The sequence below is a fragment of the Hyalella azteca genome, unplaced genomic scaffold (assembly GCF_000764305.2).
Source record: "Hyalella azteca isolate HAZT.00-mixed unplaced genomic scaffold, Hazt_2.0.2 contig8077, whole genome shotgun sequence".
In the NCBI taxonomy this organism is placed as follows: Eukaryota; Metazoa; Arthropoda; class Malacostraca; order Amphipoda; family Hyalellidae; genus Hyalella; species Hyalella azteca.
Genome location: NW_025938181.1, coordinates 399412 through 413576, shown reverse-complemented (window position 1 = coordinate 413576; position 14165 = coordinate 399412). Strand labels below are relative to the sequence as shown.

General features: G+C 39.4%; 1 protein-coding gene across 1 annotated transcript in view; it reads right to left on the bottom strand.

The window, feature by feature from the left end:
* LOC108675720 overlaps positions 1 to 8473 on the bottom strand; it is a 39679-nt gene extending 31206 nt beyond the window's left edge. Inside the window, exon 1 of the mRNA XM_047881499.1 lies at positions 7914 to 8473. Within this exon, the coding sequence (XP_047737455.1) occupies positions 7914 to 8268 (355 nt within the window). The 5' untranslated portion in view covers positions 8269 to 8473. The remainder of the gene's footprint in view (positions 1 to 7913) is intronic.
* Positions 8474 to 14165: the final 5692 nt, after the last annotated feature.

Below are 14165 nucleotides of genomic sequence, written 5' to 3'. Positions count from 1 at the left end.
TAGGACTAAGTTGTTCATAACTAGTCCTGTTTATTTCGATATAATGTTAGGTCTTGTTTAGGTTTTATGTCTGTCTTTGAATTTTGACTTTTAAAGTGATTTTATTCATTTTTAGTTTAGTCGAACTGATGATGGAGCTGGACTCCGAAACGTTTTCAATATCGATATGGTGAATTTTCTTGGCGTTTTCTTTGCTTTTAGATTCCTTGTGAACTTGCGATTTAAGCAGACTAATGATATAAAGAATACGAAGACATACGATTACCGTCAATGCTGCAGAAGTCACAACAACTATAAGGCCAATGTACTATACTCGCACACGTGGAATATAAGCGTTATACTATAAGTCGGAAATATATAGACTAATTTGAGTTAAGCTGAACTGCTGAACGAAACAATTTTGATCCAGTTAAAATGTCATCAGAAGGCTCTTATACAATATCTCTCATCAGATCTGTAGTTTCGATTAAGGAGTTAGGCGACTCAAGTAAGGTGGCGACTCAAGTGTGATAGATGGCAGAGTTTAAGAGGTCAATTGCACATTTTTAGAGGTCAATTGCACTGTGCTGCCTGGAGCGTTACAAACTCAGCATGCAAAATGTATCGCTATTTGGACAAAAATTCACTCATTTTTCTGACTATGGAAGCGTCGAGACGGACATGATCGGTGCGGCGTGAAAACGCGCGAGCGAGCGGTGGGCGGGCGGGCAACCCGCGCGCGCTGTCTACTGCCGCTGCATTGCTGGCACCGCGGGGCAGCTAACGGGCATGCTTCTCACATGCACGACACCAGAAAACAAATAAATACTAGCAAAACAAACAAACACGAAATCCTAACTAAGAACACAGACACAGCACAACATTTACGAAAACGCAACCAAATTGCGCAGGTACTTAACTCGCATTTTTCAGCGCCAGGAATGTGCCATTTGTTAGACACATTTGCCATTGCAATCACAATTACCATTTCATTAACTTATCTCTACATCCAATATATAGTCACTGCATCACCTCTCGATACCACACATTCCCCCGTCACTACACACTCCGTCACCACACCCCCCTCGTCACCTGTCTCTTATACACATCTAGATGTGTATAAGAGACAGACCANGTTCATAACTAGTCCTGTTTATTTCGATATAATGTTAGGTCTTGTTTAGGTTTTATGTCTGTCTTTGAATTTTGACTTTTGAAGTGATTTTATTCATTTTAGTTTAGTCGAACTGATGATGGAGCTGGACTCCGAAACGTTTTCAATATCGATATGGTGAATTTTCTTGGCGTTTTCTTTGCTTTTAGATTCCTTGTGAACTTGCGATTTAAGCAGACTAATGATATAAAGAATACGAAGACATACGATTACCGTCAATGCTGCAGAAGTCACAACAACTATAAGGCCAATGTACTATACTCGCACACGTGGAATATAAGCGTTATACTATAAGTCGGAAATATATAGACTAATTTGAGTTAAGCTGAACTGCTGAACGAAACAATTTTGATCCAGTTAAAATGTCATCAGAAGGCTCTTATACAATATCTCTCATCAGATCTGTAGTTTCGATTAAGGAGTTAGGCGACTCAAGTAAGGTGGCGACTCAAGTGTGATAGATGGCAGAGTTTAAGAGGTCAATTGCACATTTTTAGAGGTCAATTGCACTGTGCTGCCTGGAGCGTTACAAACTCAGCATGCAAAATGTATCGCTATTTGGACAAAAATTCACTCATTTTTCTGACTATGGAAGCGTCGAGACGGACATGATCGGTGCGGCGTGAAAACGCGCGAGCGAGCGGTGGGCGGGCGGGCAACCCGCGCGCGCTGTCTACTGCCGCTGCATTGCTGGCACCGCGGGGCAGCTAACGGGCATGCTTCTCACATGCACGACACCAGAAAACAAATAAATACTAGCAAAACAAACAAACACGAAATCCTAACTAAGAACACAGACACAGCACAACATTTACGAAAACGCAACCAAATTGCGCAGGTACTTAACTCGCATTTTTCAGCGCCAGGAATGTGCCATTTGTTAGACACATTTGCCATTGCAATCACAATTACCATTTCATTAACTTATCTCTACATCCAATATATAGTCACTGCATCACCTCTCGATACCACACATTCCCCCGTCACTACACACCCCGTCACCACACCACCCCCCTCCCCCACCCCCCTCGTCACCACATCCCCCTCGTCACCACACTCCCCAACACCACACCCCCTCGTCACCACACCCCCTCGTCACCACACTCCCTCGTCATCACTCTCCCCAACACAACACCCCCTCGTCACCACACTCCCCAACACCACACTCCCTCGTCACCACACCCCCTCGTCACCACACTCCGTCACCACACTCCCAAACACCACACCCCTTCGTCACCACACCCCCTCGTCACCACACCCCCTCGTCACCACACTCCCCAACACCACACCCCCCCCCTCGTCACCACTGAGAGCAAGGCGGTTCCCCGAACGCCAGAAGGCCACGCTCGCCCACGTCAGCGCCGAGACGAGGTTACCGAGTCCTGCGAACCGTCCCGCCAGGTATATTATAACGTTGAAATGACGATGAATAAACGTCTTTTCAACCATATTAACTATATTAACTCGAAATCAACGTTAGTTCATCATCGCACACGAGCACCATGCAACACACAAACATCACACACGTTCTATCATTAACGTTCCCGACCTTAACTAAATGTCCTAGAAGCAAAAGCGATGGTGAAAAAGATGATATAACATAAAAGCTAACTGAAGCTAGTTACCCCGATATGTACCGGTATTGCAGATGTTTGCTGGAACCCTCAAAAGGACAAACTCCAATTAGATTCCTATCAGACAAGTATTACCTTTCAGGTGCCCTGACAATGGTTGATACACACTCAACAAACATTTACCAGATGCCCTAACATAAAATACAAATGTTTACGAGATGTCGGCTAATATAAAATACAAACGCTAACCAATTTCCCTAACACAATAGTAAAAACTTTCACTATACGCCAACGACGAGATCTTTACTATGAACCATTAAACTTTTAGTACTACAAGCAATTGTTATGTGAACTTGAATTAAATGCTACCGTTTAGAAGAGTTCATAGCACAAAATAAAAACGATTACAATTTGTTCTATAATAGAGAGGAAACGTAAATGTCATAACAGCATGCAAGGAAAAGTAAATCAATCCTAATGTTCACTTGATGCTCTTCGTTAAATAAAAGTTCGTGCCAGATGCCCTAGTATAAATACGTATATACATTTAAAACGATCACTAGATATACTAGGTATCTGGGGCCATACTTTCAAAACTCGCTAAGTGAACGTAAGTACTTACGCTCTATTTTCTTGTCTATGATTGGTGGATTTTGCTTGAAAGGCCGTCAATGATTGGCTGATGAACTTACAATCTCTTAACTTTTTTTGAAAGTATGGGCCCTGGAGTGTAAATATTTACTCTGATCATCAAGCGTCAAGCGGGAGCTAGAATGTTTACATCCTATAATGACGACTTTTGAAACCAACATCAAGGAACACATTCGTGAAAATGAGACTGCTCCCAAAGTGCAGTGCGTTATGTTTAAATGTTGGCATACTTCACGCTTTTATTACACAAATAACAATTGCTCCGTCACCGCGTTTTACGTCTTTCACCGAGAACATGTGCAGGAGCACTGCGTGCAACAGTGTCGGTAACAGTCAGCGACGGTAACCACAGATATGAAGTAGTTGTCGAATGACCTTTTCCTGGCTGAACTGCAAAATTTATTCTCATTTTTTCATCGTTTTGTCTCTTTTGCTTCGGCGAATTAGAGATTTAATATAACCTTTAGTAAATATATAGATAGAGGAGATAAACATCTATATATCTAAATAGTAATCAATTTATTATGCACTCTCGAAATTGGTCTTGAATCACTACAAATTTTCTGCGCCGCCAAGAGTGCCGCTCCCGGTGTTACAACACGCGGTCCACGAAACAATGCACGGCGCGCGTGTGTCTGGCACGAGCGATTCAACAGGTCGTGGCCAGACAGCCGGCGGCTGGAAAGTGCGGCTAACATGCGTGTCTTATGAGTGACTTGGTGCTGGCATAAGGGATGGGTTAAGTGGTACTGGCAGGGGTAATTGGTAAGATGATGCCAATAAGAGAAATAATCTCTATGGTAGTGCTAGTCATGGATTGAAATATCAACACTAGCACAAAATAAAAATGACCATGAAAGCATGAGGGAAAGCATGATCAGAAACTTTATGATCAGAAAGCATAACCGAAAACTGACTTTAGAAAGTTTGATAGTAATAAAATGGAATTGGAATGCTCCTATGTTTTGATCTGTAGCTAATGTAGTGCATATACGTAATACTCCTTCATTTTCAATATTATTTTTCTTATGTGATAATACTAAAAAAAAATCCTTTTTTCCTTTGTGAGTTCTAAATACCTATGTATTATTACTAAGTGCTAACAACATACATATGGCAACTTTCAAAGGCATCAAATTAAGGATCAAATTCATTTCATGAGTAGCTAGAACTATTTAAACTCAAACTAAACCAAATAAGCGCATGATAATATGGAAGTGTGTGGTTGTAGCATAAAATTTTACTAATTTATAATACTTCAGAAATTGTACAGTCATGACATGGAAATTTTAAACTAATGGTATGATGGGTACCGGTATATACTTGTGTCATTGTAAATGGCATTCTAATGGTAGAAAAATAATTAAGTGGCAAGCAAAAATCTGAGAGAAAAACTTAGACTGCCATTTTCAGCATGAAGTGGTCTTGAAGCAAGATCTAATCAATGTTCATTTTGCAGCAACAAACCTAGACAATTCTTGGGTGAAGAAACAATCTTTGGCTTATTGGAAATAGTAACACATTCTGCTATGAGGATGCCGACAAGACATGCTGACTCTAAATGTTAGACAACAGCTTAGCATTCATCTCATGGCTAAAGTTCATAATATTATTACTGGAATATTTCATCTACCGTACCAAATAAGACTTGTCCTATTTTACCAAAGTTCACTTTTTAATGTGCATCCTAGAATTTATCATGCATACGGTACTTTATTTAAATCAAAAAATCATTTTGAGTAAAAAATAAGTGTTGATACAACTTTGTGCAGCAGGCACTTAATATCATTCGTGAATCATGATATACATACAATCTACATTGTTCAATCAATGACCATCATTTGCTGTTCTTGAGAATCAAACTCATGAGAAATTTCAGTTTAAATCATAGCACATCTCCAGCAAAACACTTTAATTTCAGGCAACTCACGTAGAAGATAAATAGCTAGGCTAAACAAGAGGCCACCCCATCAGACAGTTTCATGTTATGGCAGGATTTCCAGCCACATATTAGGCTTCAGGATATATTAGTCACAATTTGACCTAATTTAAACAATTTGTACAACATCCATATAAACAATTTATAAAATATTATGAATCTAAGAATGCATTTTTCCCCTCAGGCTCATGAGCAGTCATTTCTTAAGCATGTACATGTCAACTTGTGCTCATGAGATGAAGACACAAGACAGTTTTAAGCCTAAAATAATAAACATAAATAGTCTTAAAAATTGTACATGGACATTAAATTCCATGCCACATAATGGTATTGTATGGTTCTTGAGTTAGTCTAGACTCTAGAACTAGATGCATGTCATACAGACATTTGTTATACACTAATAAATAATAATCAGTCCGTATGGCCTAACATGCATTTTGCAGGTTATACAGACACTTTTTAGTATAGTAAATATATAATATTTTCTGGTCAAACTGTACATTTAATAACTAAAAACTAAACTGAAATTTTTTCATTAAGGCAGCTCTACAATAATTTAGGCAATATTTGTCTCAATTATCATTCAAATGTCATTTTATGATTATGAAGAGTCAGAAGAGACAAAGAGTGAAGACTGAAGACCATACTTCTTCAGTTCTTCTGAAGTTCTGAGCAACTCTTGAAACAAAAAAAAAATGCTCCTCAATGACCAAGAACCGTCATTAATTGAAAAGGTCAAACAACAGAATTCCAACTGAACAACATTGCATTAATGGAATCTAGTACGCAAGAGTCGGAGTGATCATTGCAAGTTTTGCAACTCACCTCAGATTTCAACTCAGAAGACGCAGGCTAGTTAGAATTAGGTCCAAGGTAGCTCAGGGTAAATTATAGATACTTTTAAAGAATACTCTCACTGTTTCACATATTCAATAAGTAAACGGGTTGTCATATAATCGTGCATAACCTTTGTGCAAAAGCGTAATTAATCCACGAACTGAGAATAATTATGTTTCAAGTGATCGAAGGGCCTAACACTGGAGAAACATACACGCACACCACCTCACGAAGTGCCCAGGAGCTAACTGTCGCGCAAAGACAGCTCGCAGCTGTTCTACGCCGACATGGCTCAACGGAATGAGAAAACGGACTATTTCAGGCAAACGCTAAAATATCAAATACACCGTTAAGTAATGCACATTTTCATAGTAAAGTTCCCTTGCACCAAAGAAGAGAGTGATAAAATGGGAATAAACTATGCATTATTATTTAACGAGAAAATCTCCAACGGTGGGTAACAGATTCTGAAATAAGTGGAAGTAAAGGACTTCAAGATATCTTTGATTGTAACTTAGAAGTACGAAGTCATAAGCCAATAACTAACAGTAATATTTTAGAACATTGACCCCAATATTTTTTGCATAAAAGGACTTCAACGTACGTGATTATGCAGCTGTTCAATATTGGCTCAAAGCGAATGTTTCTTGGAACATACGAATGATACGAGTACAAAGTAATTGGCACTTCAAGAGTCAAAACTATTAAGTAGGATTTGTAAAAGTACAGTCTTGCGGCTAACATATAAGGTGTATCAAAATACTTACAGAAGTTGAGAAGTAGATAATAATAATAAGCACCGGACACTTTTAGTCTACCTATGTATCTTACCAAAAATTTTCTGCGAAGAAGAAAATGTTTGAGCGTAATCTAAAAGAAATGGAAATCAGTCATGTAAATTTTATATCTGAAAAGCTTTCATAATATTAAGGTTAAAACTTTATTTTTTCGAGAGCATTTAGAATAACTCTGACACATGACTTCCAATGTATGAAAACTAACCAAGAAGAAAATTTGACAACCACGACAAACGTACCCAACTCCGCACCCCATCCCCGTGGATTGAAAGTTGCAACGCGACGAGCAATGCGGCGCATCCAATGGATAGAATAGAATAGAATTGTCGGCACTGAAGAAATAGGCCCATGGCCTGTTGCCGATCCTTGTAGTTTTCGCGACTTGATTCCACAAGGGATCCGGCCTTTTGAAACCGATCTTTCCATAACTGACGAATTAATTGAGATAGCTGCTGGACTTATTGCCTGGTCCGTAATTTGCTAGGCATTTTAAGACTGAACATATGCTGCTGCATAGCTTCGTCTAGCCAGTTCTTGAAGGTGTTCATACTCGGAGCGTCAACGATGCTATCAGGGAGACTGAGTCGCATTGCAAACTCTCGAAGCCAGCGGTTGACAGAACGGTTGGAGACTAGTGCTGTGGTAAAACATTTAAAATAAACGAAATAGATGCTACATTAGCCGGGAACAATAAAACTACACAGTTTCTTATCACACTAAATTTAAAGGTTTTGTAAGTTCATTCTCAGAAAATTTGCTCCAGATAAAAACACCATAAATTTGGCAAACGGTAGGAGCTACCTATTTTTTCGATATCTAATTATTCTTTTTAAGGAGCGGACATAGAAGCAATCATGAATGAGAACGTTTGCAATACATGGAAGACCAGAGAGACCAGAGCCAGGCTTCGCGAAACTTGTTAGAGGAAGTTAAAAAAAGAAGAATGCAAAGTGGTAACCAACCTGCCTCCGTGTTGACTGAACGCATCGTTACGTGACATTGTTGCGGGCGAGTTGCAATGACCTTCGGCCGAGGTTTTGCGCGCTGTGTTGGCAATGAGAGTCTCATGACTGATCCTGCTTTCACATCAGCCTGACGTGAACTTGAAACTTTAGATGTTGGTCCCTGCATGGGTTTTGTAGTTGTTTTCCTAGTAGACAATGTTGCTTGAAGTGATGAGCTTTTGCTGGAAGCGACGGGCTCTCTTCCAGCAGCCAACACCTGCCTCGTCGTTGCCCGAGGCTTGCCACCAGCTTGTGTCGAATTGCACGACTCTGAATTTGTCAATTTATTGGACAAAATTCCAGCCGAAGACATTGTTTTATGGAAAGATCTTTCGTATAACTTGCAGAGATCAGCACAGCCTTTGCTGCGCTCGGCAATTTCTCAATTTTGTTAGTGAAAGGCTTCCCTTGTTGTGCGAAGTCTTTGCTCAAAATTCGTAGAGTGCGGCACTTTACTTTTGATTTTTACGTATTTTTAGATGAAAACATTTTAATTCAGTATAAACACATCATGGACATCCAACACCAATCACAAAATATGCAACACGTCTAAACTGGTAGGAAAGTAAAACAGTAAAAAATGTTGAATTAATCAACTGTAATATAGACCGATTGCACGGCTACTGGCTGCCCTTATTGAGAGCCTAAAAGACGCGCCTCGGCTGGCCGACTTTTGGCAGCTCATAATTTGAACAAAATGTCAGCATCGACTACACAAACAATAAACAGGGAAGGGGATTTTTTTTTAACAGGGAATTTTTTAGTTCACTTTTTTTCCAGAGTCAATTGTCAATTAACTCCATTAATTAAACAGAACACTTCTAATAGCCTACTTCGACAACGGCTTCACTGCCGAGTAAAGGAAAATATACTCGTAGAAATGAAACAAGTAAATTTGATCGTGTAACCGGGTTACCTATTTATTTTTATCGTAAAATAAATCTTCACATTTCAAATTTATTCACAATTATATTTTATCAATATTTTTGTCATTTGTAGGATAATTATAGCTATCCTGTCTTATTTTAGGGTAAGGAAACTGACCTCCTAGGATTCTAATAAACACACAGTCTTGGCATGACAGGCTCCAATACTCTAATTATATATTGTCTGCCCATGCTCCTTATTTCCATGGTTTTGTTCCATTGTACATTTTTGAACTTTTAATCTGATTTTCAAATACATCTGTAATCACTTATTATTTATTCATGGCCTCTGCGCTAATATTTTAGTTGTCTGAGAGACACAAGTATCGGTAGGTCATATAGGGTTGACCTCACCCGCAAATGCGCCGGCAACATTGTTTCTTCTCAATAAGTGGCCAAAAGACGTCAAAATGAAGAGTAAATCTATGACGTCAATGCTACAACTCTGGCGTCAGATAAGATTGATAGAAACAAGAGCCTGACAGTGAGGGTGCTATTCTGGTGGTGACGGCGGAGAAGATATAAAGTAGCAAAACCGTGAGAGATATTGAGCATAGAAAGGGAATTAACGCTTCACAGTCAGCACTACTCACTAATGTCATATCATAGTGACAGATGTTTTTTTTTTTTTGTTGAACGCGTGGATTGCGCTACAACATAAAAGTTACGTGCGTCACTATACGTGCACTGTTGCGCACGGTCCGGCATTGCACAGTCCAACATTACACTCTTTAGAGGAACAATAGCAATCATTTAATTAACATCAATGTAATGAAGGTATCAACTGTCGTTTATTAACAAAAGTGTTTGGGAAATGTATATATTAATAGTTAAATTATTATTTTCCATCGAATCAATGCATTACATTTTTTACAAAATAATTTAATAATTGTTAATCAATTATATCTTATATTTTTCGTCGGTCTTAGGCAATGCGTGATTCACCAACTTCAAACTTAATGAGCATAAAATATTTTTAGCAGCCAAGTACCGACGATTCCAAACGATGGCAAAGAGAGTCTTGCGTCAAACATCTACGCTACGCTGCTCTAGTTCTGCGATGCTCTAGTTAGGCGATAGTCGAGTTAAGCGATACTCTAGTTATGCTATTCTCTAGATATGCGAAGCTCTAGCTGCACGATTTCTGGTACTGCGATACTCTAGTTATGCGATGTTCTAGTTATCCAAAGCTCTAGTTCGAGGGTGCCCCACTTTAACGCGAACAATAGCATACGGGTGTTACTGAGCGATTGATATGTTCGAACTCATGAAGGAGAAAAGTAATAAGAATGGCGTACTTGTTGGGGCTTACGATGTGGTAACGGATTGTGAATGCAGGCAACACGACGCGATCTCAGGAACTCAACAGAAATAGACGATATATTGTCTATTTCTAATCAGAGAACAGCACACGTTCGTTTAATGTCACGACCGAGCGCGTTGCAGTTGCATGCCACTCGGCCACCCCTTCGAAAATCGACCTGCACCTTTGTATTTAATGGCCTGCATGAGCGAGTAATTCGTGTCCCAAGATCTGCAAGCTAACTATTTATACTCATGATATACTGGCAAAGCATTTAGCTCACTCAATTACCTGGTAATACGAATAGTAAGAGAACTTGATGTCTACTTGAGGAGTTGAATAACTGTGAGTGAGCACCAGGGCCCACTCTATCACCCTAATAGCGACATGGCCCACTCTATGACCCTAATAGTAACATGGCCTCCTCAATTAATCTAATAGTAACATGGCCCACTCAATGACCCTATAGTAGCACCATGGCCCACTCTATGACACTAATAGCAACATAGGCCACTCAATGACCCTAATAGCAATATGGCCCACTCAATGACCCTAATAGCACCATGGCCCACTCTATGGCCCTATGTCAGCAACATGGCCCACTCTATGACCCTAATAGCACCATGGCCCACTCTATGGCCCTATAATAGCACTATGACCCACTCTATGGCCCTAACAGCACCATGGCCCACTCTATGGCCCTAACAGCACCATGGCCCACTCTATGGCCCTATAATAGCACTATGACCCACTCTATGGATGTGGGATTTAATTTGTTTGTATCTTGGAGTTGGTAGAGTCGAAATTATGTTAGATATTGTGGCGGCCCAATATTTATTTGTGAGCTCTAAATTTTTGAGTGCAGTGCGTTTTCGTAGCTAGTTACCGTACTTAGCTCTTATTTCCAGTCAAAATCGATTTTCACAATGGCAAAATTTTAACGTTGCAACCGACAATAATAAATTCGATGGTCAAATTTTGGGAAGCGATTTGAGTGCAATAAAGAAAAAAATTAGTGTAAATCAGTTTTGTATCCTTTACGACTGACTAATTATTATATCAAGATATTTTGGAGTCATATCAAAGCAGAAGAATTTAAATCGTTGCGAACACCGGAATTGCGAACTGAGGTCGGGTAGATCCTGCATAGCAATTCAAGATTCAACAATGACCATTGACCATACTAGTACAATAGCCCACTCTATGACCATGAGAGCACCAGGGCCCACTCTGTGATCCTTATAGCACAATGGCCCACTCAATGAGGCCCACTCTATTGTCCTCTAATACTAATCCAGACAGTGAAAGTATACGCAGGCCTAAGAGCCCTATAGGCCTCCTAACAAGTGGATCTTGAGCGCCAGGTGACGACAAAATTATTCTGAATTTTTCGCACATCGAAAGTCTTAGCTTTATATTCGTGACAAAATGATGACTTTTCTAAGGTTGAAAAGATTTATAGCTAATTTCAAAAATAGCTATCATACATCACTGTGAGGTCCTTGACCGTTTGACGGTCTGCATGTAAGGCTATATCACGTTCATTTGAGTGTGTGGTCCTTGACACCCAACATGTGGGGCTGCCGCGCTCATTTGAGTGTGTGGTCCTTGACACCCCACATGTGGAGCTGTCCTTCTCACATATATAGCTGACCTGAGATAAAAAAAAGATAACTGTGTAGGAAATAATACAATATTCAGACGATCGAAAAGCCCCTTAGTTTTTCCGTGCAGTAGGTCGACGCTCAATGATTGCACTAACTGACTAACGTCATCGAGGCGTCTGTGTTAAGCACAAAGGATTGCTTGAATTGCTATGTAATCATGACTTTAATGGCAAAGTAAATAGGTACCAAGAAAATGTATTATCTATTAAAAATATGGTTGCTTTTATCATTTTTCCCGTATGATGCGTCATTGACTGAGCATTTATTATCCCGCAGGTCACAGCGAGATTGTTCGATGCGTTACTTAAAACCATGTACCTTTCTATTCACCAACGATTCAGTTTTGTACATCAACTGTAACGTTCCGTACACTGAATGCAACGTTTCTTACATTTATTATGTCGTTCTATACATTAACGGTTCCGTATCGTACGTTAACTGTTTCGTTTTGTGCATTGGATTAAACAATTCGGTACATTGACTCCTCCGTACCGCATATGTAATTCACCCTTCGGTCCTTTCAATACAACGAACTGTGCATTTACTTTTCAGTACATCATTACAGCAAATTTGCAGGGAATCAATTGTAAATCAACTATCATTGACTGTTCTGCGCCATAAATTAAGTGTACAGTAGAAACATTGAGGGTACATTATCAGCCATTATTAATTCATCGACTGCACTCTAACATTAATGGCATTCAGAGCCTGCGCAGCTCAGTCTCGCACGGTATATGTATATCTAACAGCACAGTATCGTGCACCAACCGCACACTGACACTGACGGCAAGTCGGTAAGACAGTTAGACGTCCCGTACGCGGCAGTCACAGAGGCGCAGTTAGGACCGTACCAGCCAGCGGTCAACGGGGAAACCTAAAAACCAGTTGCTCCTCCGTCATCCAAGCACCTTCTCACGCTCAAACCTTAAAGTGGCAGATGCAGGCGTAATTCTTGACATACGGTTATCGTACGTTTTAAGTTGTTAGGACAATTCATAGTGGAACTTACGTACATAGTAGGTGGAATTTATAAAGTAAGAAAATATGAGCGGATAGATCGATCACGGTAATGGCCATGCACTCTTGACCGTGTGGTTGAAGGAGCTACTCTTATAACCCTGAAACCAACTAAATGTTTTAATTTCTGAATGTTCGAAAAATAGAGGATTTTTCAAATGAAAAACGAGATCAAATTTCAAGGAGTTTAGACTTTAGAAGTCGTAACATAACGTGACCAGCTTTGTAACGCGCTGGATGTCGAAGATTTTACGAGGGAAAAAACCAGAATGAAAATTTCAGATCTACTGTCCTAGTGAAGGTTAACTAAGAAATTGTAGAAGAAGAATCGCCATTAATCTTCGTGAGCTCATTGAGCTTTTTTGGTGTCAATAATTACATAAATTGAATGATAATCGCAACAATTTCCTTCCAGCACATTTTGCTTAGGCGACAATGTCAGCTTCAAGTTCATATTCCAAGACTATCAAACGGCAATGTTTCTTTGAAAAGTCTATCAGTTACAACGATGCATTATGCAGGGCTCTATGGCAAATTACTCACAAACTGTCAACTAATATGTCTTTATTTCTTCACATAACTATAACAATTCTTAAGTGTGTCAGGTAAACTAGGACACACTGGCGGGAAGACACCGATCTGAGGTTCACGCTCACACGCGCCACGGAACGCGTCGACACATCAAACCCTCACCACGCCTGGAGCAACACTGGAAACTCATGACATTGACAAGTGTCACAGAGTTGCCATACGGTGGCAAGAGAAAACGGCCAAGTCAGCCACAAAAAGGCCTAATACTGTCCCAATTCAATTTTAATAAGTAAATTACTGACAGGCGATGAAAATTGTCTTTTTTCTTTTTTTCACATTGAAAAAACATGAGGTTTTTAAAATACAAATATTTAATTTTAATTTACAATACATTATTTTAAATACAACCACGGTACTGAAATTTCGCAATTCCTAAGACGAGTATTAATCCCAGAATTTACGGCACAAAAAAAAAAAAACATGAAAAAGCTAAAAAAAGTACATTTAGAGGTGGAATGGTGGAGCGTCTTAAGTTAACATTTGAAAACGATATGAAATATTTAATTCAACACTTTTGTTAAGTTAAACCAAATTATATAAAAAGGTAAAATTGAAATTTCAGACACATTGTTTTATTTCAAACGAACCTTAGCTCTACTCTGCTCTAGTTTACCTTCCATCATTATTACTCCGCTTTAACAGATAAATTAATTTCATGAAAGAAGAATAAATAAACGGAATATTAAATCTCTGGGATAATCAATCC